The sequence below is a fragment of the Frankliniella occidentalis genome, unplaced genomic scaffold (genome assembly GCF_000697945.3).
Source record: "Frankliniella occidentalis isolate FOCC.00 unplaced genomic scaffold, Focc_3.1 Scaffold101, whole genome shotgun sequence".
Lineage (NCBI taxonomy): Eukaryota > Metazoa > Arthropoda > Insecta > Thysanoptera > Thripidae > Frankliniella > Frankliniella occidentalis.
Window position 1 is genome coordinate 351,812 of NW_026267230.1, and position 25,097 is coordinate 376,908.

Here is a 25,097-nt window from a genome sequence, read left to right on the forward strand (position 1 = left end):
CCACACCCTCCCCCAACTTAAGTGACGGGTACTATTAAAGTTAATATCAAAAGGGATCACGAAGTGGGTGAAACGTAGTTTATTAAGCAATCAAAAGACCACGCTGCTTTCAACACAAAAGCGAAATAATACATTTGATCTTTTAGTTATTGAACGTGTGGAAGTTGCGAAAAACACACCCGACGGGGAAAAGTCTGGAGACGGATAACTGCAGAAAACAAACATAATAAGTCCTGCTCCAATGTCCTCAAATTACAACAACTACTATTATATCTAATTTAAATGAGACGCCATCATTTGCTCACGCTCCAGCGCCTCACTGGCAGGAATGAAACAGTATTCTTAACAAATCTAAGGCCCCATTTGGTACAGAAAATAGTTTATTCTATAAGAATTGCTATCTATCACTGGAATAAATTATTTCTGGTGTAAGAGAGTTTAGTAAGAGTTATTTGATACCTACAAATCACATATCAGCTTCCACTTAACAGAGACATCGACCTCCATTATAACTGACTTTTTATTATGGCACAATAGTATCAGTAGGATAATATGCTGCAGCTATACTGTAGACATGATAAGTCAATACTTAATATCACATTATTTATCCGCTTTCTTTTTAAGTAAATATATGACTTGTGATGTCACTGAAATTTACCGGTGAAATCTGCTACATCGAGAGACGTTGCCAGAAGAATTCTGCAATACATTTGTGACAGCATTGCAACACAATTTGATCAAAATTTTAATCGATTTCCGCCAAAGGAAATTTTTAAAAAAAGTAAACAAAAACACACTATAAAGAGTTCTGGGAACATTTTAGATATACTCAAGCCCCAACCGGCAGGCCGATCAGGACTCCACCAGACCACAGGAAAGTTGCACCGTCCGCCGAAAACTCTCCCTGGAGCACGATGGGCACCTTCTTTCCGTCGGCCGCCACGCCGCCTACGGCCTTGTCCATCATGCGGTCCCACACGGCCGGGACGTTGTCCTGGACGCCCTCCAGGGCGCGCAGCGAATCCGAGTTCTGCAGGAAGATGGAGGTAGTGTAATTGGCGACGCCGTTGAGCGCGCTGTCGAGCACGGCCCCGGTGTCCCACAGCATGCGCGCCGTGAAGGAGAAGTCTCCGGTGAGCCAGTCGACGGTGAAGGTGCCCACGTCGTGGTGGTACTGCGGGGCCGAGTAGCTGCCCTTCACGTACACGGTGCTGCCGTAGCCCCGGGACAACGTTCCCCGCCAGCTGAGCGGGCGCACGCTGCGGATGGCGGCGGCCGGGATGGATACAGGGAGCCCGCCCGACCACAAGCTGGGCGTCACCCAGCCGGAGGACACCACGGCCCCCGCTGTCACGCGTCCGCCGCCCGGCGCTGCCCCGGGCGCGGCCTTCAGGCTCAGGGCTGCTGGGCGGGCGCTCGGGGCAGAACCGCAGGTCTTGGGCAGCGTGAGGAACACCTTGCCGGACCACAAGAAGGAGGCTTTGTCCAGGGTGTAGGTGCCGTCCAGGAAGGCCTGCACCTGCTCTCCGCCGCTCGCCATCTCCTGGCCGAGTGAGGCCACCTGCTGCGACTGCTTCAGCGCCAACTTCTCGGAGCGGTAGTACAAAGGTGTGGCGTACTTGACTCCCGGCCGGATGCACCCGGCCAGAGACGCGTTCCACAGCAGTTGGAGCTCGAGGGAGAAGTCTCCGCTCCACCAGACCAACGCGGTGCCGTTGTCGGAGTCCTCGGGCATGGCGGTGGTGAAGGTGCCGGTAAGGCTGGCCGTGGTGGCTGACGACGAGCTGAGAGTCCCTGACCACAGGATGTTGGTCGGGCGGGTGGCGGGCATGACCACGGGGAGTATCCCCGCCCACAACGGGCTGGATGCCTCGCCCGCCTTGCCGGCGGACACTGTCCCAGACGTGACCGTAGCACCGATCTTCGTACCCACTGCCGATCCGGAGGCCTTCTTCGGGGCGGACGCCTTCTTCGAAGCGGTGGCGGTCAGTTTAAGGGGCCGCATTTTCTTCGCGGGAGTACTGGCCGGCAGCACCAGGACGGCGTTACCCGTCCAGGAGAACATGGACTTGTCCGGTGAGAACATGCCCTGCATCAGGACAGTCAGTTTGTTCGCACCCTGAGACGCCGCGTCGCTTGCTAAGACAAAGCCAACGTCCGCGTTCTGGTCACCGCCCTGCTTGAGCAGGGACGTGATGCTGTCGTTAGCGGCCATGGCCTTGAACACGAGAGGGGAGGAGTACGTGGCCGTCTCCATCAGGACACCCGCCAGCGAAGAGCCGGCCAGCGGGCGCAGGCGAAGCGAGAACTGGCCCGTCCACCACTCGATGGCGAAGCTGCCAGCTCCAGCCGCCGAGGGGTGGAGGAACTTCGGGAAGCGGAAGCTGCCCTCCAGCATGGCGTCGCCGTTGTCGCCGGCGTCGGTCAGCGGTCGTAGTGACCCGGTCCAGGTCACGCCGCGTGCAAAGCCCCCGGGAGCCACCGCGGAGCGGTTGAACGGCACAGTGTCGTTGGTGGACACGCCATCGAAGGGTGAGGCGGGGATGTCGACAGGGAGCTGTCCGCTCCACCAGGTCGCGGCTGACCCGGCGTCGTCTTCACGCTGAGCCGCTACCTTCCCTTCCACCACGGCAACGGCAACCGAGGTCGTCCCCATCATGGACGCTGTCTTTGTTCCTGATGACATGAGTTTCTTGGCGCTGTAGTCCGGCTTGACGTAGGCATTGGGGTCCACCGTGTTGTCGTCGTCTAGCGGCACGCCCATCGACGCCATGCCGTTCCACCACCACCAGCTCTTGCCCCAGAACCAGTACTGGCCCTGCAGCACGATCACGGCCAACTTGTCGCCGCCGCCACTGCCGCCGCCGCCACTGCCGCCGTCGCCGCCGTCATCCATGAGGACGAGCTGCGGCGGGGACACCTGCCCGCCGGCCAGCGTCTTGGCCGGCGCGAACACGACGCGCGAGGAGTACACGTTGCTGGGCTTGAGTAGGTCGGGCTGCGTGACGGCGCTGTACAGGTTCCGCAGCTCCACGGAGTAGGTGCCCTTCCACTCGTGCCGCACCACCTCGTCGCCGACCTGCTCCAAGAACGGCGACGTGAACGTGCCGTCGAGACGCAGCAGCTTCCCCGTCGAGTCGAGCACCGTGAGCTTCCCAGACCACTTGATGGTCGGGTCCAGGTCCCAGGACGACAGGCCGAACAGCGGGTTGGGTAACCACATGGGCACCGCACCTGACCACAGCTCGACGACGGACGAGTTGTCGTAGGATGCGTTCACTGAGCCGCCCGTGACCATCGCGGCGATGCGCAGCTTGGGCGGCTTGACGGGCTTGGCTGGCTTGGCCGGCTTGGCCGGCTTGGATGGCTTGCTGCTGGGTGTGCCGTCGTCTTTCTCCACGGTCTTGGCGGGCTTCTTGCCCTGCAGCATGAGTGGAGGCCGGACGGGCTCTGGCACCGTGATCACGGCGTCCCCAGACCAGTAGAAGGTGTTGCGATCTTCGGAGTAGTCGCCGTCGAGGACGATGGGGACGCGCATGGCGCCGTCCATCGCCTGCACGCTGTCGGACACGAACTGCTGCACTGCGGCGGCCTGGGACGGCGCACCGCTGCGCACGGGGTACTTGGAGATGGGCAGCGGCTTCTGCGACTTGAAGTACAGGTGGGAGGAGAAGGAGGCGCCGTTCAGGCCGTCGAGCCCGTCCAGCGACGTGTTCCAGAGGAGGTCGCCCTCGAACAGGAACGTGCCGTAGTACCACGTGATGTCCACGCCACCCGGGCCGTGCCGGTACTGCGGCATGCTGAACTTGCCCTCGATCTTGACGTGCGTGGGCGAGGTGGCTGTGATGGAGCCGGTCCAGTCCACGCCGCACGCGTGGTACAGCGGCCCGGTGGGGTAGGGCGCGTACTCGGACTTGTACGAGTCGAACAGCGGCACGGGCACGGCGGCGGGCAGCGAGCCGGACCACCAGGTGCGCCAGAACCAGGCACCCTCAGGGTACGCGTACATGTTACCCGTCGTGACCCGAATTCCGATCCGTCGGACTGGCATCGGCTTTGCGGCCGCCGAGGGGGCAAGCTTGGCGGTTTTGGGCTGCGCCCCGGGGGCGGCCTGCAGCGTGAGGACAGGCGCGGGCCGGGGTAGGGCGAGCACCAGGCCGCCGGACCAGAGGAACGTGGAGCCGTCCGCGGAGTACGAGCCCTGCAGGATGAGCGGCGCCCGAAGCGCACCCTCGCTCTGCTCCATGCTGGCGGCCACGAAGGCGGCGAGCGGCGTGCTCTGCTGGGCCGACGAGCTCCCCATGGGAGCGCTGTCGTCCGCACTAGCCTTGGTCATGCCCTTGAGGAACACAGGGGAGGAGTAGGTCGCCGAGGGGTCGACGGCGCCGTCGAGGGCCGCTGACGCCCACTGGGACTCCAGGTCGAGGGAGAAGCTGCCCTTCCACCACTCAATGGCAAAGCCTGTCGCATTGCCAGCTTGCGGGGCGTGGAGGTACCGGGGTGCAGTGAAGGTGCCCTTTAGGGTGGCCGTCATCCCGGACACAACGATAGAACCTTGCCAAACGATACCATGCGCGTAGAGTGGGGACCCGTCGTTGTCGACGACGGAGGCTGACGGAGCAGCCATCGACTTGGAGTCGAACAGCGGCAAGGGGATGGCGGTGGGGAGAGCTCCGGACCAAAGGGTGGTCTCACTTGAACCGTCGTCGCGTGCCCCAGTCACGCTGCCGGACTTGGCAACGGTGACGATGCGCACTTCGGGCTGGGCCCGGAGCGGCACGGCGTACACGGCCTTCTTGGGGGCCTGCCCCAGCAGCTGCACGGCGGGCTTCTCGGCGGCGGGCCGAGGGATGACGAGCACGGCTTGTCCTGACCACGAGAATGAGCTGCCGTCCGCGGAGAAGGCACCCTTGAGGATGAGGGGCACTGGCAGGGCGCCATCGACCACCTCCTGTGCGGCGGCCATCAGGGTGAGGGGTGCGTTTGGCATGGCCGACGGCGTGCCGGGGGTCGCCTTTTCGGACTGGAACACGAGGCGCGAGGTATAGCTCTGGCCGGGCACGAGCAGGTTCTCCAGACCACCGTCCACCTCGTCGTCGACGCGCCCCAGAAGACGGACGTTGAGAGCAAAGTTCCCGGACCACCACTCCACTAGTACGCCGGCCCCGGAATAGTTGCCGTGCACGAAGCGGGGGACCTTGAAGGTGCCGGACACTTGGGCCGTGGTGGGGGATGAGGCTGCCACCTTGGCCGTCCACAGCACGCCGTCGACACGCGCTGTCGGCTTCGCCAGGTCGGCCGGTACCGACGCAGAGTTTCCGTCATCACGGCCGTCAAGCGGGGACGTCGGGATGTTCACAGGAAGGGCGCCGTCCCACCACGTGACCTGGGCGCCGTCCGCGCGCTGTGCGGTCACGCTACCGGACAGGACCTCGGCGACGACGCGGACGTTGGCGGAGGGCGCAGCGACCCCGCTGTAAGAGGCCTGCAGCATCTGCGGCGGCACTTCCTCGACCGCCATGTCGTCCTGGGCCATTGTGGGAAGCACCAGCGTCACGTTGCCGTTCCACAGGAAGGTGGTGCCGTTGTTGTCGTGCGCGCCGTGCAGGATGACGGGCGCCAGCGGACCGCTGCCGCCCTTGGCGCTGACTAACGGGGCGCCGCTCTTGCCGTCCTTGCTTCGCAGGTAGACGGGGCTGCGGAACGTGCCGGACACGTCGATGACGCCGTCGACCGACGAGTCCCACAGCACGTCCAGGGTCACGTCGAAGCGACCCTCCGTCTTCCCGCTGGGCTGAGGCGGCGCCCCAGCTCCAGCGGCGAACGTGTTGACGGCGAAGGTGCCCTTGATGGAGGCCGTGGCGCCCGAGAGCACGAGTGAGCCGTCCCACTGGACGCCGCCCGACAGGAAGGCGCCCGAGCTCAGCACCGGGATGGGGATGGCCGTCGGGACGGCGCCCGACCACAGGGAGGCACCCGATGACGTGGTGACGGAGCCCCCCGTCACGCGCCCACCGACTCGCACGGCGCGGGCTGCAAGCAGAGTTTAGGGGTTAGGAGAGGATACACACACTGAAAAACACCTGCAACAAGACAGATGATTCAGCATCATTATTTACTCCCGGATTTCGTTTTACACGACCAGGAAAAAATAACGTCAGGGGGTGTAGTTACATGACAGTCTAGACTAGTCCTAGGTCGACAGTTTCTGTGTTACATTCAGCATTCAATCTCCTTTTATTTACAACACGCGCTGGGGTAGGGGCGAGGGGCCATCCATTAGCTGTGCTCAAGCAGATCATCGTAAAGCGGGTGAGAGTTTTGGAGAACACATGGCGATTCGGATTCTAGAAGAGGGTTTCCATATCCATTCAATCAGTAAAACTGGACCACGGTGGAGGGAGACCGTGAGAAGAGCCACCGTGCACTGGACTCAGGTTGTGCGATTGCTAGTCTTCTACAGGCCGGGGAAAACCACACCGTTTCTATTCTACGACACACAAAATCTGAATCACCCTAATGCCCTCACTGTACCTGCGACCTTACGGGGCTACGGCGGCGACAACGTCTCGGCGACTGAGTCTGTCAAACGCACACCAACGAGAATTATCGCACCTCTAGGTCTCTTTTATTTAGAGATACATTTCTAATCATACACTATCCGAGACAATTACTTAAAGGGAAGTAAGGGAGATTAAAATTGCATAGTTATTAGACAAAACCAAAAATTCAAAACATTGTAGATGAAGATGTGTACGTAATTAATTAAAATCTTATCACAAAGGAGTTACATCCAGGAAAACCCTTGCGCGCGTCACTTACCCGTAGTCGGGTTGAGACCGGCGTCGTTGGCCGAGGCGCCGACAAGCACCAGGCTGTCGGGGACGTCGTCGTGGTCCTGGGGCTCGCGGTCCGACGCCCGGAGCGCGTCGGCGCGGTGGTAGACGTAGCGCGCGTCGCGCTCGATCCAAGCGCGCAGGTTGGTGCGGGGCAGCTGTGCGCAGGCCACGCGTTTGTTGGACTTGGTGCCGCCCTGGGTGCCGTTGGCGCGACGCATCACCTCGGGTTGCGCCGAGTGCACGCCGTCCGAGGTGGCGCAGATCACGCTGGCCAGGGAAGTTTTGCGGATCTCAGCCAGTTGGGCTGTCGTGAAGAAAAGGGTAAGTTGACAACAGCGCTTAGGGATCATCCAGAGAGTACGTCCGCCATACGCTGCCACGAAACAGCCAAGTTCAGCTGGTTCAGCCTGAGCAACCCCTTCAGTGCCTGATAGGTAGGCAACATCTTGCGTACTGTGCATGTGCGCTCTGCGGGGTGGCCTACTCTACGTCTCGCAGGCGCCGAGCTCCCGTTTTTGCCCAAATGGCGCGGCGAGAGACAAAGAATGGCTGGCTGCCAGCTTTGCCACTGGCCGCATACTAACCTGGCGTGAAGGCCTGCGGCTGCTGGTTCGTCTCGTACCAGTAGCGGTCTCCGCGCTTGAGGCGCACGAACTGGTCGGCCAGCAGGCAGGTGAGGGTGCCGCCCAGCAGCCCGCCCTCCACGGGGTACTCGGACAGCGCGCCCGTGTACACGTCCACGTCGTCCAGGGACCTGCGGGACAACCATCACGTCAGCGTCAGCGTAGCGAGCGCCTTAAGGCGGCAGGATAGGCAACCCCGAACGACACCGGCGCCCGGCGGGTCTGTCTACCCAAACCTCGCAGGGGCTCCGCGTAGCTCACGACCCTTACTTGTAGATCGCCTTCATCCGCTGAAGCGACTCGCTGTCCACGACGCCGTCCAGGTCATCCCAGGAGGCCGGGCGAGTGAAGCCGCAGTGCTCCCTCCAGGCCGGGTAGGGCTGCAGGCCGTGGTCTCGGCCGCGCTGCACGTTGAGCGAGACCAGGTCGAGGCCGCAGGCCGGCACGCCGGAGGAGCCGCGCCCAATGGAGCGGGGCGCGAACAGCTTCTGTGTCACCTGCGTACGCACACGGCGGACTCTTAATCACCGGACCCTCGGTGTACGACGCCCACGTCCTCCCAAGCTGTCACTCACCTCTGGGTTGAAGTAGCTGTCGGCGCGCTCGATGCTCGTGTCCATGGCGCCGCGGAGCGCGCGGTCCACGCCCTCGCGAGAGTACAGGCTGTAGGGGTCGAAGAGCATCTGGTGCAGCTCCATGTACTCGGGGCTGGACGTGTCGTTGCCGATGAGCTTGAGCAGCCCGGGGAGCAGGGTGTGCGCGAAGCGGAAGGACGAGGCGGCGAACGAGTTGCACACGGTGGGCTCCACGTCCGGGTCGTACGACGTGTCGTAGCCCGCCTCCTTGGGGTTGAGGTCCAGCTGGGACATGACGTGCGGCCCGAGGATGACGGGGAGGAACTCCTTGTAGGTGATGTGCTGCATCTGCGCCGCCACGATGCGCCTCGACTCCTGGAACACGCGCTCGTCGTTCCAGTCCGGGTTGAGCCGCTGCAGGGTCGCGGCCACGCGGTTGTGCTGACGCGCCAGCAGCAGGTGCATCGTTGTCAGGTGCAGGTTCTCGTTGGCACGACCGTCACCTGCGGCAGGGAAAAGTTACGCCATAGTTACTCTCAAAATCAGACAAAGTAAGTTTTGTGTTTTTGATTTTGATTTTAAAACATAACAGTGGTTTAATTTCTTACCGGACTTGAAGCAGTATCTGCCGCGGTCGTTCATCTCCTGGCGGTTGCAGCCGTCCGTGGGGTCCTCGCTGACGGGCAGCAGCTCCCTGCCGTCGGGGCTCATGGACATGCGAAGGCGGCCGAGGGCGGGCCGGGCCGCGTCGCCTCCGTCCTCGCCGTCGGCGGACACGGCGGCGGCCGCGGGGGAGGCCTCCTTGCGGAGCGAGCGCATGAGCTCGGAGGACGGGCCGTACACCACCGAGGCGTCGATGAAGGAGGACGCCTGGTTGAGCTGCTCCCGCTGGCCCAGGCTGCAGGTGGGCGCCGGCGCGGAGCGCACGAACTCCATGCACGTCACGTTGTACTTGTGGTAGTAGGGGTCGCCGGCGGCCAGGCGCACGGGGAAGCACTCGGGGTGCTGCTCCTCGGGGGGCAGGTCGCAGCACGAGATAGCGCTGCCGTCGGCCGCCTGAGAGAGCGCCGTGGCCGTGATGTCGTGGTCCAGGAACTGGCCCCAGACGGCGAGCATGACGGTGAAGTCGGGGTCGTTGCGGTACAGGGGTCGGTGCACGCCGAGCGACACCTCCCGGGCCGAGGGCAGGCCCTGCGCCACCCCGCGGGGCTGCGACACGCCGTCCAGGTAGGCGGGCGGCATGGCGCGGCGGAACGGCCGCATGGCCACTCCCCACGTGCGCGGGTGCTGCAGGGGACCGGGAGGTCTCAGAGTTAGCAACAACAATTGTTTCGTTCAGGCAGACGGACGAATTTATCAGTGTTGTGAACCGCTCACCTTGACGTTGTTGCACGTTCCGTCCGCGCTGCGGTACGGCGTGGAGGGGCACGGCATGGCCATCTCGTCCTCGGCGCACGCGGCCTCCTCGGGGCCCTGCGCCGCAGCGGCGTGCAGCCGGGGCCCGCGCCCCGCGCCCGAGCGCCAGGAGAGCTTCTTGCCGGACCTGCGCGAGGCAGAGAAGGGCGGCGTTAAGCTCGGCGCAGCGAGTGCAGCCGGCTGCATGGAGGCCGCCTTTTGGTAATCCAAAATGCATGTCCGACCACGGCGTTACGTGAGGGGAGAGTGAGGGGAGGGTGAGGGGAGGGGAGGAGCGGGTCTGGGGGAGGCCCGCAGCCTGGTGTGGAGAGCTCCCCCCGGGCCCGCCGGCCGGCCCGCTACGCACCGCGGGGCTTCCCTCGGGGTTGGGCTGGGCCGGCTGGGCTTGGGCTGGGCTCCGCCTGGTCTGCCAGCGGCTAGCCGGCCTGCCCGGCCCCACCCACCCACACCCGCACGCACAACGAGGGCAGGGGCGTGTAGCGGCGAAAGGGGGGGAAATCGGGTTCGATTTCGGGGGAAGTGGGCCCCGCTGCGAGACTTACTCGTGCAGGAGCTTTTTGGTGGCCTTCTCCTCGAGCAGCGCGCGCTGCGCCAGGACGGTGGCCTCCTTCCGGGTGTGCACGGCCTGGTTGGCCCGGTACGAGGGCGTGTCGAGCTTCATCGGTGTCATCTTGGCCTCCAGGGCGGCGCGCGCCCCAAGCTCGTCGTGCGCCGACTGCATGGCCTGCTTCAGCGCCGCGGCGTCAGGCTCGGGTCCGGGCCACGACGGCGAGGCCGCGTCTGCACAGGGCAAACATGTGGAGGAGTGGCGGTGACCACACGACCCGACACAACCTACCCCGGGCGTCGTGCTGTGCGTCCGGGACTACACTCACCTGGCTTGGGCCACGAGCTGCTGAGCAGCAGCTTGAGGCTGCCGTTGACGGGAGGCATCACCGGCGGCGTCGTCGTGTTGTCGCTGTCCTGGTCGTCGTGCTCCACGGAGTACGAGACGGTGATGATGAGCGCCATCACGAACACGCCCCTACAGACAAGGCGTCGCATGCCGTCAGTGTCGTCAAGGCCCTCTCGCAGCACCCAAGAGCGGGCGCTCGGTTCCCTTCTTTCTCTCACGACTACTCACAGGATGGCGGCGCAGACGCAGCACTGGAACTGGCGTATCTTGTTGCGGTGCGCCCGGCCGGGGTTGCTCATAAAGACGTAGGTGGGCGCCTGGTCGTAGGCGCCGGGGCCGGCCGTCGGGCCGCCCGTGCGCAGCGGGGTCCTCTCCGTAGCCATGGCTGGATCGCAGGCGGCTACCTCTGCGACACCGACCACGAGTATGGCATGAGCGACAAGGTGAACAAGAAGGGCGTGCGACAGAGATAGGGGTGATCTGGATATTCGGGGACCCCTTTTCTGTTCTCCTTTGTCACCGTTTCGCGATCTCCATCAGGTGCTCGCGTTGAGGTCTCTCCTGTAGGTTTTCATGACATGTCATTACGCGATGGCTCTAAGTACATCCTTCTTACACCATGCTCGATGCGGCCGGCGGCGGTGTTCCCTGTCAGCCACACGCCAGTGGCTATGTCCGGAGCCGAGCCCTCTCCCTGCCCACCCCGCCCCCCATGACAGTTGATGCCTTGAGCGGGGTGAGGCCCCGGTGGTGGCGAGGCCCTGAAGTGGCGTGGCGTGGCGGGGCCCGCAGTGCGCTGCGTGGAGACTAGACCCGCCCCGCCCCGCCCGCCGCTCCGCTATGCTGGCTACGTTACGTAAGGAGCGCGCGCCGTGAGCCCCCAGCGGCTCCTAGCCTAGGATACAGGCTGCGATAGGATACGACAGGGCAGGATAGGCGCGGGCAACGCCCAGTCCAGCCGCGGCGGAGGCGGCAGATGAAGTCCGCCCTTGAACTTGGGCGCCTTAGGCCGCGACCAGCGCGTCCTTAAAGCCACCCGTCCTGGCCAGCGATACATCCGTCCCCGCGAACGTGAGCCGACCAGCCGGCCAGTTATGAACGGGACAGGGCGGGGGCTCCGTCGTCTCACTCCGACCGTTCCATCGTTACCGATCGCTACAAAAAGAGCACGGGAAAGGGGGAGTGGGTGCAAGACAAGTAATTGAAGGCAAGTCTCGAACTCCGTTGAAACGTAAGAGGGTTACCTCCATCGAACGACTGTCGGAGGAGAGAAGTCTAGCACTCCGTTCAAACATTCCAGGGTTACCCACATCGAACGACTGCTGGAAGCTTCCCCCACTCTCTTCTTTTCACAGTGTTGTTTGTCCCGAATTTGTGTCGTTTAACTGGAAAGTGTTTTCGCCGTTCCATCCTGCGGCCGCGGCCGCTCCGCCTTCCCTGCTTTGCTCCAGCGGCCGGCCGACCGGCTCTACGGAACTTTCCGAGTCCAAGGGCTAGCGCTGCTGGCGCTGCGCTGGTCTCGCTGGAGCAAGGTGGATCGCTGGAGTATGTACGCGCTGGCAGGGTGGCACGCGAGCCTGCCCGTCCTGCCCGACGGACCTGTTTGGGCGGCGCGCGGTCCAATCGTTCGGATGTGCGAGTCCTTTTTATTTATTTTAAGGCGGTGTTCTTGTTTCGTTTTTATTATTATATGCAATATACGCGTCCCGTCGCGGCCTAAACCAAACAAGTCTCGTTCCAGGCGACAGGGGCGGCAGGTACGAGGGGGGGGGGGGAGCCCGTACTATAATGAGGCGGGTGCAATGTAAGTCCCCCCCCCCTTTTTCATGTTATTTCTGGAGGGCCTCCTGGAAGATAGGCAATTGCTGTATGTAGGCAACCGACAGGGCATCGCCGCCACCTGATAGCCGGTTCACGATCAGTCAGTCAGTGGTCACCTTGCTGACGCTGCCGCGAAACCCACGGAAGCCGAAAAGTGTTGAATTGGCGGCCGAAGATACGAGTGTTACGCAATGCAATAGGGCGGCCTTCTAGCGCGGTCACATAATGAGTGGGACGGGAGGCGGGAGGCGCTGCGTGCCAACGCGACCGGACTGTGCTATCGCATCTCTCCAGGTTGGCTGCGGTGGCCAGCGGCCAGCCGCTCGCTGAAGGGCGGATTCCTCTCCTACGGGATAGGGATGGGCCCTTTCTGGAGCAGTCTCGTGGCACCGTGAGACTATGGCGATGACCCTCCCCCCCTGTAAACACTGCAGCTGCAGCCGCTCTCGTCGTCAAGAGACCGACCGGCGCTGACGAACAAAGGCATGAAAACGTGATGAAGCGGTCGACTAGCGATTTGTCGAGACAGTGTGTGAATAAGCCGTGGAATAAAACAAACATGAAACTGGGCATCGGGGCAGAAATTACGGCCCAGTACACCTGTCGGACCCGGGTTGCGAGCCGGCCTGAGACAAACTGCTTATTTTATTTTTATCTCAGAGACGGCACATCTTGACACGCCTCCCTGATTTTAATCAGATGCGAGACAGTAGTGCGAATCAAAGTGTCCATAGAAGCGCAAACCGTTAAAATATCACAAGACTACACAATGGCCCTTGGCGGTGTTACCTTAACATTCTATGCTTTCAAAGAGCCGGAATGGGGAGCATTCAGAAAGTACGTCCGCCATTTGCCGTTACGACACTGCCCAGTTCAGCCAATGGAAGCTCTCCTAGCGCCCGATCGGTAGGCAACATCTTGCCTGCATTGCACGCGTGCACTGCTTGGTGGCCTACCCCGATTTTCGCAGGCGCTGAGCTCCTGTAATTTGCCGAACGAATCTGAGAAAAAGCGGACGAATTTTCTTGGACGATCCCATACCTCGAGTGAAGTATCGGTCATAGTCTGAAGGTAAGAATCACGCATTCGTTATATAACGCGCTGCCCGAGTGTTTAATTGCACCACTCGTCGTGGACAAAAAGACTCTACTCCGAATGTAAAGAAATAACTCGACGTAAAAATGAAAAAGACGCTTCGGATTGCACTTCAAAAGGATCGCGCGACACCTGCATATGACGGGTGTTTATTGACGCTGGTCTGGAGAGCGCCCATGATAGCGCCTCTGTTATCACAAGCGGAAGAGCCATGGGAAGAGTCGAACAGGGAAGTGTCACGGGTCGGGACTGCAAGGGGCACGTCGGGCTCTGGGCTAGGTGGAGGGCATACAGCGGATAAAAGACAACCTCGAACGGCATTCATTTAACCGGAGATGGACATTCTGTGTGCTCGCGGGCCACGCATCATGGCTAAGCGACTTACGTAACGCGCTGCCGCTCGGACGCCGCGCGAGGCTTCGGATGCGGAGCCCTGCTGGATCTCAGCGATTTGCCTCCCGACTGCTTTTTATTCATCATTTGCTCACCATTTGTGTAGGGAGAGGGCTCTCCCTCCCGCCGGTGTTCACTTCCTCCCTCTCGCCCTCGCGCTCCTCAGGGGATCCTTTTTCCTGCCGAAGTGTTGCTCGAGTCGGGTTGCCAGCTCCAGGATCACAACAGAACACCTTCTCTCCTCCTCCGGGGACGGTGCGCTCAGAACTGGTGGTCAGGCGGACGGGTTGGGGCGGCCAGGTGGGAGGGGAAACGGGTGGAGGGGGGGAGAGGGGGGGCACCTGAGTCCCCCACTCTTGCCACGGCCCCTTGGGGACAGCGTGCAGCACCAAGCAAGCAACCCGACCCCGAGCTAACGTAAGGAAGCCCAATGTGCTATTGCCAGGGTAATGCCCGCTATCACGTCGTTTCCACCCGAATATGCCTTGCAGTTAATGACGATGACCTGGACCTGAACTTAACTAGATTCGATCGGGTACAAGCTGAAGGCAGGTAGGTGAAGGGACCGTCGCGTCGGGCGGACCAGAGGGAAGACCTCAATGTGGTGCGGAGTTTGAGTAGAGGGTCCAACTACGACAGCTTGAAATGACTGGCCTGCTTTGATTCAGATTACCGGTAAGTTTGTTTATTTGTAAGGTGATAGTACAATATCTACATTTATAAATAATCTCTTCCTCATACGTACAATATACATGCTTCACTGAATACAACAACAGCAACACAACCTGAAGTGCATTATGCACGGCTTCACAATATCAATTATAATGCTAAGTGCTGTCTCACGTTACGCACAAGAATGGAAGCCACATATCTATCAACCCCTTCAGTCTCTTAGATCCCATACCACAGTAAGCACACAGCTCTTGCACTAGAGATATATAAACTGCATTTTTTTTTTCAAGGTCATAAGGTATACAGTATTGCTTGCGGTCTAATTTCTGGGAAATAGGCCTACAGTAACACACAAGAGAATAACAATTTTTCCATACAACTGAAAATGTGAAAAATCAGTCAAACTACAATTGTTTTTAAGAAATAAATTAGAATCCCAGTGAAGCAAAAATCATTTTCACAAGGACAGTACTTCATACGAAGAATCAAAAATCAGAGAGAGGGGCACATTAGGAAATGCAAGCACAGTAAGTTCTGGATAATCATAGCAAAATGCTGGAGTATATTCTGCACCAAAAAATGTTTTGATAAACCAGAAAATGGGAAAAACAAGATGCAACAAATGTTGTAACAAATTAGATTGTGTGTGTGTCACTTTTGTTGCTAGCCACTATATGATTAGAATAAGGGTAAATGACAATGATTCCCTTACAATGAATGAATTTTCACCCTGAGTACAATAATCCATACTCTCTTCCAGTAGCTCCATCATTTTCAAAACTTGTTTTTAACCCAAAGGTATAACTACTGCATTGGTTATATAGCACAACTTCTTGCTTACCTATGGAAAATTGGGGGAATGTAGGCAGAATACTAAAGTAGAAACTGAAACAGACTTTCCTATGAGTGACCCTACAATAGTTACAAGTACCCTGACAACATTATTTTAATGTGCCCTTTACATCAGTCCAAAACAATCACGGAGTCATAAAAGTTTTGAAAGTTCCAGAAGTCTATACGTCCATAAAACACAGATATTTATGGCCTGGCCCACAGACAGAGATAACAACATGAGTAACAAGATCATTTGTAAGGGAAAATAAATATAAAACTAAACATAAGAACCAATCCACAAAACTTGCTATTATAGGCATTCCATTTAAGTAACATTCTATCAGTACAAAGAATTTCTTTCTACAAGTCTCTTGTCAAATAGAGCTGAGAAAGCCTTTAGAGATGAATCCATTGAAGGGAAACATTTCCCCAAAAGATATTTAATTACTGAAAAATCTTAACAATTATGGTTGACAGATATGTGGTGATTTAGTACTTCCTGCTCCAAGCCAGTCTTTGAAAACAAAGAGTTTAGACCAATTTGTAACCCAAGGTTATGGTTAGGGTTTGAGAGCTCACTCCACAGACTACAGGGGGGATGGGGGGAGATAATTATGAGTAGAAGGAATACAGGATTTTCCTCCCAAATGCATGTTAATACCACAGCAAATTCTTTTTAAGGTTTTTAAGTTAGTACACAAAATTGATCACATTTCAAATTCCATCAACCAATAGAGCACCACAGATGCTTGCAAACCATATCACATAAAAGTTCTTATACCGCTGCATTAAGAGAACTTTGTTTATAATGATGGAGAAGTAGAGGTCAGCCCAGAGTTAACCCACTATATTGAACAAGTAGCTATACTTTCAATAATACTTTCAAAACATGATTGACCAATATTAACATCCTTCAAATGCATTTCTTTTCTTCGGTAAAACTCCTACATGATGCATACAGTACTTATACTGGTCACAACGATCAAGCAATTACTTTTCAGTCATATGTAAGAAACTTCTCACCTTGGGAAAAATTCCCAAAGCTATCTGAAAGATTAGTGTTGCCTTTAACACCTCTTGCTATCTACAATACTTACAATATCTCTTAGTGTGAGCATTGATCCATAACCAAAATGGCACAGGTACAAAAATAGGCAAAGTACCAAAATTTGATTTTTGCAGTTTTTTTGATTTTCTATATGTACCCCTGACATTTCTCTTACAGTTCAATTGTTTGCTCCTGTACTTAGAGTTCTGTGAACAGCGAGATATTAACTCGACTCTGATTTTATTTTACTCTTGCAAGAAATCTCAAGTCTTGGTTAAATTTCACTTTATTTACTTTTTCACAGCTCTATTTATAATTTACAAATATAACTGCCATGACTAGCATCTGATCATAACACATGACCAAACAGACTACAGGGGCTAACTGCAAATATGCATCTTCCAATTTGGACTAAGGTAATCACGCATAGATAGATAGATCTTAACAAATTTACAAATGGACATATTTACACATTATATTATACACATAATATGTTTGACAAGATGCCTCCCTGACAAAGCGAAAGACAACTTAATGAAACACATTATTACCCTTCTATGAGCACTAATTACATGAAAATGGTACTTCCCAAAAATTTACAAGGTACAACAACACACAATCTCAAATTCCAAGGGCTGACCTTTGCTTCTCTATCACAGACAAAAGAATTGGTAAGATTTATAATCTCCTTATGAGCATGTTTTAATTTACCACAAGAGCTAAAGAGCTTTTTCAATATAACACAACTGTACAGGAACACTCAGTAAACTTCCTTTCTTCTCATTGGTTTGCAAAAACACATAACAAGGGTAAAATTTTTTTACAAAAAAATAAAACATATTTAAACAAGTTACTAGTGAACTTTTAACATTTTTTTTTAGGTTTGGCAGCTATTTATAACAAAAACTGAACAGAGTAGAAAGAGAAATTCTCTTTATATTTTTATAATTTTTTTCCCCAAAATTATTTTAAGCACAGCATATCTAATCAGCATGCTTTTCCATAAAATCCTTAGTTTGTGAAGTTTGGTAAAATTTTAGAAGACAAATTTCTGTCAGTAATTTATAGAATTGCAGAGCACTTCATCAAAGGCAAATCAAAACAGAGATATTACAGGATAAATAAAATAAAACAGACAACAAAAGGCTGAGAAAAAAGCCTCCTTTGCATGTGGTTTGGCCACATAAAAAACTGCTGCATTGCAAAAGGATAAAAATACAAGGCTAAGAAAAAACTTAAGGAAAACATAAAAATTTCAGCATGGATAGTTGCTCTGGGAAATTTTTACCCATTTGTTCTACAGTATCATTTCCAAGGAGAAACAAAGCTACTTTTTGGATTTAATTTTTCAAGTCAACCAACAGATTCTAGGAATAAGCCGCTGTAGCTTTCCGTGGCTGTGCTTGTGCCTGTGGATTTCCAACTTTAGATGCCTCCGGTAGCAACATACCATTTCTCTGATCTGAGTGAGCACTCCCAGATGCTACAGAAGCATAAGTACAGCTGTTGCCATTGGTTGTGTGATGTTGTTGAGCAAATGTTGTTAATGCTGACTCAGCCATGTCCGCAGGTACATCCATGGAATGTCCATTTGAAATAATATGAGAGTTCACGTTAACAACAGGTCCACTTCGCCGCGTATTCATGTTGTTGGAAATATTTTCAACAGTATCTGTATGCAGTAATGAGTAACATGTTGTGCAAACACGCACAGGTTCAAAAACCTGCTTGTTTGGAAGGGGCACGGTATTTTCAGAGCATTCAGAGCAGAAGATTTTGCCACAATTCCTGAAAGTAACAGGTAAAGTCAAGAAAAACTTCCAGAATAAAAATTGTTAACAGTGAAAGGAAAATAATGAAATTCATACCTGCAATGATGTCTGCGCCGAACAACATTAAACTCACGAGTGCACCGCATACAATGACTTGCTGCATAATCAGGCCACCATAAGACTGGATTTCCATCGGGTACTTCCTCTAATGCCTCCCAAGAAACATCTGATGGGATACTCTCACCTGCCGAAGCAGGTTCACCAGAGCAAGCTGATTCTGGCAATGACCGCTGAAAGCAATAGGAATATACTGATAATTTTGGCTTGACAATTATGTGAGAGTGTCTAAACAGTTAAAATAAACAACCACTTTCAAAATATCTGATGCAGAAATCTTATTTTGGTATCAACCTTTTATACTTATCCCTTTAAAGGGCAATGACATGTGACGTTTGAAAAGCTTCAAGACAGTATACTATATATGCTCTATCTCATGATAAAAAAAAGGAGCAATAAAAGCATCTATCATCAGATAAAATTTTCAGAATATTTCAGAAAATCACTGACCACATCATCATTACGATCTGGAGGTGCATGGTTACACTGATGACACACTTGCTGTGTTAATGCCATTCTTGTCATGTGTAAATCTCTTTCCAGTTCCTGCACGCGAGCCTGAAAAGTAAAAAATGAAATGGGTCAGGCGAAACTCAGTGATCATTAGTTTGTTCATTCAAAGTACTCAGATGTATGGGTGCCCCACATGAACAGAATGAATTACCTGATGTTCAGCAATAATTTGGCGCAACCTAATTTGGACATCACTATGGGGAGCAGCAAGTCCATCTACATCATCCAGCTGAATACAACCACCTTGTAATGAAGATGGTAAAATTGTTCTATCTTCACAGGGAGTAGCAGGGGTAGCTGGGTAACCACTACTTGGTGTACGACTGTTGAGAGGTGGTGTTGAGTAGCGAGAACTACTCCCAGAGTGGTCCCTGGAATTATAAAGGGAGACATTACTTTTCCATCATAAAAATGACATATGTAATACAAGTTTGTAATCGGAGCGTATTTAATACCTATGATTATCTGCTAAAAATTTTCTGCTATCAGCACAAACCCTGCACATGTCACCACCACTGGATGATATCACATCACCATCAGTAACACCATTTGCCAGTATTGAAGGCATTGCATTAACTGCTCCATAGGGGAATGTTAGAGACTGAGGAGCATGGGAATTAAAACTCCCCACTGAATTAGTGCTGGCAACAGGCACTAGCATGTCAAGTGTGCTGACTGTCAAACCAGGGGCCGCACCGAGAGAGGAACTGAAATAAAATGAAACAGAACAATAAAAGTTACATCCTAAGAATCATAAAATTACAGGGATATTGGTTGTTATTTAATTTTTTTAAATTATCTTACCTAATACCATTACAAAGTGGAGGGGCTGAGCCAGCAGCTGGTTGAACACAGTGATTAGCAAGTTGCTCTGGAGCAACTAGTGTATCAGTCGAACTATCCACAGAATGCCCAGGTTGTAAATTATCTTTAGATTTCCAAACTGACTTTGCAGTAGAGTTCTCACTTAAAATTTGTTGAGTGGGTAAACTACTTGGACCAGATAAGTCTCCATCAGGTGCATTAGAGGAGACTTCATTTTGAGTTTCACTATTGTCCATTGTATTAAGAGTTTCAGTCACTTCAGTAGTAACAGTTATTTCAGTATCCTCATCATCAGACTGCTCATCACGACATTGACTGCCTGATAAAATTTCTTGATTCGTAATAACATTTGACAATCCAGTTGGAGTGATATGAGTGGTAGGTAAACTTGAAACTGCATCAGAAATTTCAAGTCCTATGGCATCTCTGCATAGTTCTGAAACAAGATCGTTTTCTTCTTCTACCTGTTCACTAGGGCTGTTTGCATTACATTCTCCATCCACTTGATCAATGTCTCCTCCAACCGAACCATTTGTGTATTTTCTAAAAATGAATGACACCCAGTTAGTACATGAATTTTGAAAATGGTGATAAAGTTATAAACAATTCTACTTACAGATCCACATTAATACTAGAATCAGAACATCTCCTTGGCTGGTCTACAAGAGAGCTATGACTTTCTCGCTCATCACAGGCGGTGATTATATCATCATAAGAACGAGTTTTCACAAACCCATTTGAACGACCTGAGCTTTCAAGGTCTTCTGTAGCACTGCCATCACTATGTGCTGCATTTGAACTGCCCACAACTGAGCCAGGAGCACTGTGAGTTGTTGTAACAGTATTTACAGGAGCAGGCGCCGCTGACAATGTAGATGTAGCTCTATCTGGCGATCCCAAGTAAAGTTCACTCCATACATGTAAATCACGAACATTACAGGATGGCCACAATACCTGAAAAGAATTGAGCAAATAGTAAATTAATTATCACTTTCCAAACCTTTTTCTAAAATGAAATAGATATTAGAGAATTATCGTACTCTATCTTCTGGTAGATATAAATTGTTTTTGAAACAATCATCCTGTAAGAACTGCCATACAGAGAAAGTTCCCTCCGCAATACTTGAGTTGGCTCGATCAGTATTTGAATTGCACAGAAAGGTTCCAAAGAGATTGGAATATGTGTGCTGGACTAGTTTCACAAGGTACGCTTCAGAAAATTCAAACAAACACTCAAACTGGGATAATAGTTGATGAACACAATCCACCCATTGTAAGAAGACAGGACATCGTTCATTGTGGTCTTCCCCTCCAATCCCATTACCACATCGATCAGCAAACTTGTGACCAAAATCAAGCCATTCCCGTTCACAAAGAATCTGAAACCCCTGTAACAAGTAAGCACACCATTAGGTTAGTATAAGGAACAGCTCTAAAAAAATGAAGCTAAGTCGATTGCTTGACAGTAAGATGAATGGCAAGGTCGCTAACCTGCATAGTGCGGTAGTATGGATCAAGAAGAATCTCTGCCAAAGCCACAATTTGTGGAGTTCTGTCCCATCCATCAGAGCAATGCACTACAACTGGTCTACCCTCAGTATCCAATGCTTGAGCTACTGTGACAGCTGCTCGCATCAAACCAGACATATTTTGAAGCCATCTGGTTCCCTCTAACAAGCTAAACCAACTAAGAAGAGAGATCAAAATAAGTATAGAAACATTAAAAAAATAAAAAAAATAAAAGAAAACACTGTTCATAATCGAACTTACTTAGGATTGTCTCCTGATGAGGCACATAAAGCACGGAGAGAGTGAAAACTTTTTCTAATAGAGTGAATATTAGCCAAGTTCATGAATTGAATTTCACATGTTGGATAATATTCTGGGCACTCACAGCCACCACCCCTTGCACGATTTGCAATTGCAGTAGTGTAAGAGCGAGCATCCATGATTAGCAGTTTCTGCAATTTGATGTATTTAGATTTTATTTTAAAGGGTAAGGAACAGTGGATTTAAAAGAAATGAGTAATTCACTCTACAATTGTATAGTCAGATAAAATAGTTTGTCTCACCTTTCCCTGAGGTGGTAACTCTACTTCATCGGGAAGTGAATCTTTTAAACTTGAGGCACTAGAGCTGGTGCCATTACAATCAGATAGCATACTCAGACTACCACCATTCATAGATGGAGGTGACACAACAGTAGAAGACACTGTGGCAGTCTGAACTAAGCCATTAGCAAAAGGTAGAGCTCCGGGAGCAGCCGCTTGACTTGACGGTATTAATGAAGAAGTCATAAAGGAATTCCCTCCAGCTGATGCATCAAGAGTAACATTATGGAGGCGATCATGAGCACAAGCATCAGCGATAGCTTTCAAGAGTTCTTCATCCTCTGGTAGACGATAACCAAACCATCCAACCTCAGGTTGGGAACACCTTGCCAATACAGCACCATTACCAGTGTGTCTAAAAAAAAATTAAAATAAGTAACTGCTCAGATTCAAACAATAGAATAATATAATTTATTCTTGAAGATGACTAACCTCCAGACTACGGCAGGGACACGGCCATAGCTTCTAAATCCAGCTCCTTTCTTTAATTTTTCATCGGCAATGCAAGAGGGAACAAGTATTTCTCTAGGGTATGATGAACAAAGTTCACCGTTTTCATTTGCTTTTGAAATGCGCCATGATCCGCGCAAGTCAAACTGTAGTCTTTCCACCTGAGGAATTCAATGTTATAACATTAGATTGATTCAGAACAAAAATAATTCAATTAATGTAGGAAATTTCCAAAACACTACAATATAAAATGAACCAACCTCTTTCCGAAAATATGACTGTTCTGGTTGTCTTTTTAAGCGCTGAATGACTTTTTCCCCTTCTTCCTCTTTGGACCAGGCATAAAATGAAAATGCAAAGATTTCAATGATAGACTTTGGGGGACTAATAGCCCGCAGTAAGCGGCGGAACCAATCAAGACACACATCATTGCTCAGAAAAACTAGGCGTACTGAACGTGCGTCTTTACATAAAACATGTAGATAAAAGATGTCTTTGACCTGTAAAACAAGACAAGTGTTACTGATGGAAACGTTACAAGCAAATCATTAAAATAATTATAATTCTATGAGTTTCTCTACCTCTAATTGTTCAATTAATCCAAGTGGTATATTATGACTGGATCCATCAGTCATGAGAAGAAAAATTCGATAGTTCGACAAAGCAAGAACTCCATCAGCTGTTCGAGCGAGGTATCTCACTGATTCACCACAAACTGGTGAGAATGGAACTATGAGGGGTTGCAAACCCTCTGCAGATGACCCTCCACCTCCACTGTCCTCAACTTGTAATGTAGCTTTGGGATATGCTTCTGATGCTCGTATGTGACAGAGAGATTGCAAACTAGACGGTTGTGGGTCGCCAATGGAGCACTCCATTTTATGTCTCCAATACCTGTAAAATATTACAATATAAGTAACTACTGTCAAGGCAAACAGAAAAACGTTTTGAAAACAAGTTGATAAGTCTCCATGATAGATTTCCTCGGCCTTCCTGCTACAACACAACTAAACTACCTCTTCAGATGAGGAGACTAAATTGTTTCAATAGACTTTTAATCTAGAGGATAAGGCAACGTTGCAAGCTAAAAGTTTCCAGGGACAAACTCTCTACTGTGATCAAAATTGAAAATCCCGGGCACAGTTGTCAATTCTTGTAACTTTCCCACATCGAAATTTTCAAATGTTGGTCATAGTAAAGGAAAAGTTGCTGGAAACAATTCACAATTTTTGGGCAACTGTAAACTTTGATAGAACATCTTTAATTTTACGGTTATTCCTTAACCTATAAGGAGTGAAAATAAAACATGCTGCTTGACTGTCATTTACAAAGTCTACTGGACTACGTGATTCAAGACTAACCAGTAGAAGACTCAAAAGAAAATAAAAAAACTTTGATAGAAATTCTTGTACTATTCTTCTGAACAGCAATAAGTTTTGAGAATAAGGGTGGGCCCACCTACTAAAAATAAAATTACACTGGGGAGGAAAAAAAGCAAAAACAAACTACATGACTTATCAAAACCCGCAGAAAAAGGGTATAGTAAAGGACTTGAAACAGAAAATCTAATAAAGGATATTGAGATCTTTTAAAATGACAGTTCAAGTTACATACAAAAAGATATTGGAAGCATTGTAAGAAATTAAAACCAAACTTCATAAAAGTAAAGAAATTACGGAATGAGAATAACAAAATAAAATTTATTTTTAAACTTCATTTAAAAGGTGCTCTTGATTACTGAGTAGTATCCTTAATAATAATAAATTTGTGAATATGAGGAAGGTACTTCTGTTGGAACAGACATCAAGAATATACTAAATATACTTTGTGAAGTTCAATGTAACAAACCAAATATTCCATTATCCTCACTAGTTCTTACTGATCCGTGGGTATGGGTCTCTCAAGTAGGGTCTGATAATAACAATCTAAACACAACACTTTCTGTTTTCTGACACCTGTCACCTCTAGGCCTACACCCAACTATAAGGATTTTCCAGTAGTCTAACCTAATCACAACAAGTAGACAAAGAAAAAAGGACAATTGTTCGCTGTCGACACTCAGTTTCATGAAACTTAAACACAAAACACCCCGACAGACGACGTCTCAATCAATGCACTCTCAAGGTTCTAAAATTTTGGCCGATGGCCTACATTATGTCCCCACGGACCCAAAGTAAACAAGGCCCTTTTCCAAGGCTTCTACTTACAGATTCCCAGCAGAGGATATGCGATGAACTCGGCGCGTCTTGCAAATTAATCCAGAAGTGTTTTTTCCATTTTAGAGCAGCTGTAACGCAAATGAGAGAGACTAATTCTCAGCGACAGCTGATTTCCACAGATGAACACCGTAATGGCGGCCGCGACCCAACATGACGTCAGCTGATTCCACGGGCTGATCGGACCAACAAAAACAACGCGAGTCAAGGGGGCCGTGATAATGATGAAACCCTAAAAATGAATGATTTGAGTTTGATCGGGAACGATTGCGTTTCCACACCGATGACAGTGGTCAGAAGGCGCAGTTTTGCACTGAGAAGCACGGCTAATTTTTGAAAAGCATAAGGGAGAACAGTTTACGGCGCGCCGCAGAGTTCTCTCATTGTATTTTCTCAGGCTTTTGTGTCTAAGCGCGCCAGAACTCAATGGCGCCACGCAAGGTCGCGAACTTTGAACCGCTCACAATTGACTTACATTCTCCAAATTGAGTCCCAACCCAATGCGAAGAGAGATAACCCTCCTCTTAAGTCGAGTTGAGATTGATATGCGTTTCTTTTGATGACATCACCCACGGCAGAAGCTTTGTTGGCAAGCGTCAAGGAACAAAGAGACTGGTTCATTCATTGTAACCTTCCCACCTAACTCGCGTCGGCCTAAGTGCCGCACGCTGAGACAGTGTGTGGCCTGTACGTCCCGCACCTGCCCATGCCCCACGCGCCTTTGACATGTCCTCCCCCTACCACCATGTGTAGGCACGTTAAGGCCCCACCCCAGCTGCCCCAGCCGTGTGAAGTTTGGTAAAATTTTAGAAGACAAATTTCTGTCAGTAATTTATAGAATTGCAGAGCACTTCATCAAAGGCAAATCAAAACAGAGATATT

At 51.6% G+C, this 25,097-nt stretch overlaps 2 protein-coding genes across 5 annotated transcripts; both read right to left on the reverse strand.

Annotated features, from left to right (window-relative positions):
• Positions 1-64: 64 nt before the first annotated feature.
• On the reverse strand, positions 65-13,927 carry LOC113209752 (uncharacterized). Its single transcript, XM_026427428.2, has 11 exons — positions 13,753-13,927; positions 10,577-10,754; positions 10,329-10,477; positions 9,996-10,233; positions 9,415-9,580; positions 8,646-9,324; positions 8,038-8,540; positions 7,733-7,959; positions 7,424-7,593; positions 6,823-7,143; positions 65-6,033 (listed from the first exon to the last, which is right to left on the reverse strand). Exons 2-11 carry the CDS (start codon positions 10,729-10,731, stop codon positions 830-832), a joined length of 7,812 nt encoding a protein of 2,603 aa, XP_026283213.2. The 5' UTR covers positions 10,732-10,754; positions 13,753-13,927; the 3' UTR covers positions 65-829.
• A 388-nt stretch (positions 13,928-14,315) lies between these two features.
• LOC113209770 (myotubularin-related protein 4) lies at positions 14,316-24,898 on the reverse strand. 4 transcript variants are annotated; one of them, XM_052269742.1, is made up of 16 exons: positions 24,691-24,898; positions 24,207-24,286; positions 22,581-22,893; positions 22,260-22,499; positions 21,982-22,160; positions 21,511-21,904; positions 21,209-21,399; positions 20,930-21,125; positions 20,479-20,826; positions 20,055-20,392; positions 19,418-19,981; positions 19,069-19,320; positions 18,765-18,984; positions 18,551-18,658; positions 18,080-18,273; positions 16,482-17,999 (listed from the first exon to the last, which is right to left on the reverse strand). In XM_052269742.1, exons 3-16 carry the CDS (start codon positions 22,875-22,877, stop codon positions 17,579-17,581), a joined length of 3,942 nt encoding a protein of 1,313 aa, XP_052125702.1. In that variant the 5' UTR covers positions 22,878-22,893; positions 24,207-24,286; positions 24,691-24,898; the 3' UTR covers positions 16,482-17,578. The 4 variants fall into 4 exon arrangements, with proteins under 4 accessions (XP_026283237.1, XP_052125702.1, XP_052125701.1 ...); XM_052269741.1 differs by having other exon boundaries at positions 24,207-24,391; XM_026427452.2 differs by lacking the exons at positions 24,207-24,286; positions 24,691-24,898 and adding an exon at positions 24,006-24,131 and having other exon boundaries at positions 14,316-17,999.
• Between the last annotated feature and the right edge of the window lie 199 nt (positions 24,899-25,097).

Coding starts and splice junctions, on each gene's coding strand:
- LOC113209752 (XM_026427428.2), bottom strand. CDS start 10,731: ATGGCTACGGAGAGGACCCCGCTGCGCACGGGCGGCCCGACGGCCGGC. Junction 9,581..9,995: donor ACCAAAAAGCTCCTGCACGA/GTAAGTCTCGCA, acceptor TGCCTCGCGCAG/GTCCGGCAAGAAGCTCTCCT. Junction 8,541..8,645: donor CAGATACTGCTTCAAGTCCG/GTAAGAAATTAA, acceptor TCCCTGCCGCAG/GTGACGGTCGTGCCAACGAG.
- LOC113209770 (XM_026427452.2), bottom strand. CDS start 24,067: ATGAAACTGAGTGTCGACAGCGAACAATTGTCCTTTTTTCTTTGTCTA. Junction 22,161..22,259: donor AGTCATATTTTCGGAAAGAG/GTTGGTTCATTT, acceptor TGAATTCCTCAG/GTGGAAAGACTACAGTTTGA. Junction 21,905..21,981: donor GTCCCTGCCGTAGTCTGGAG/GTTAGTCATCTT, acceptor ATTTTTTTTTAG/ACACACTGGTAATGGTGCTG.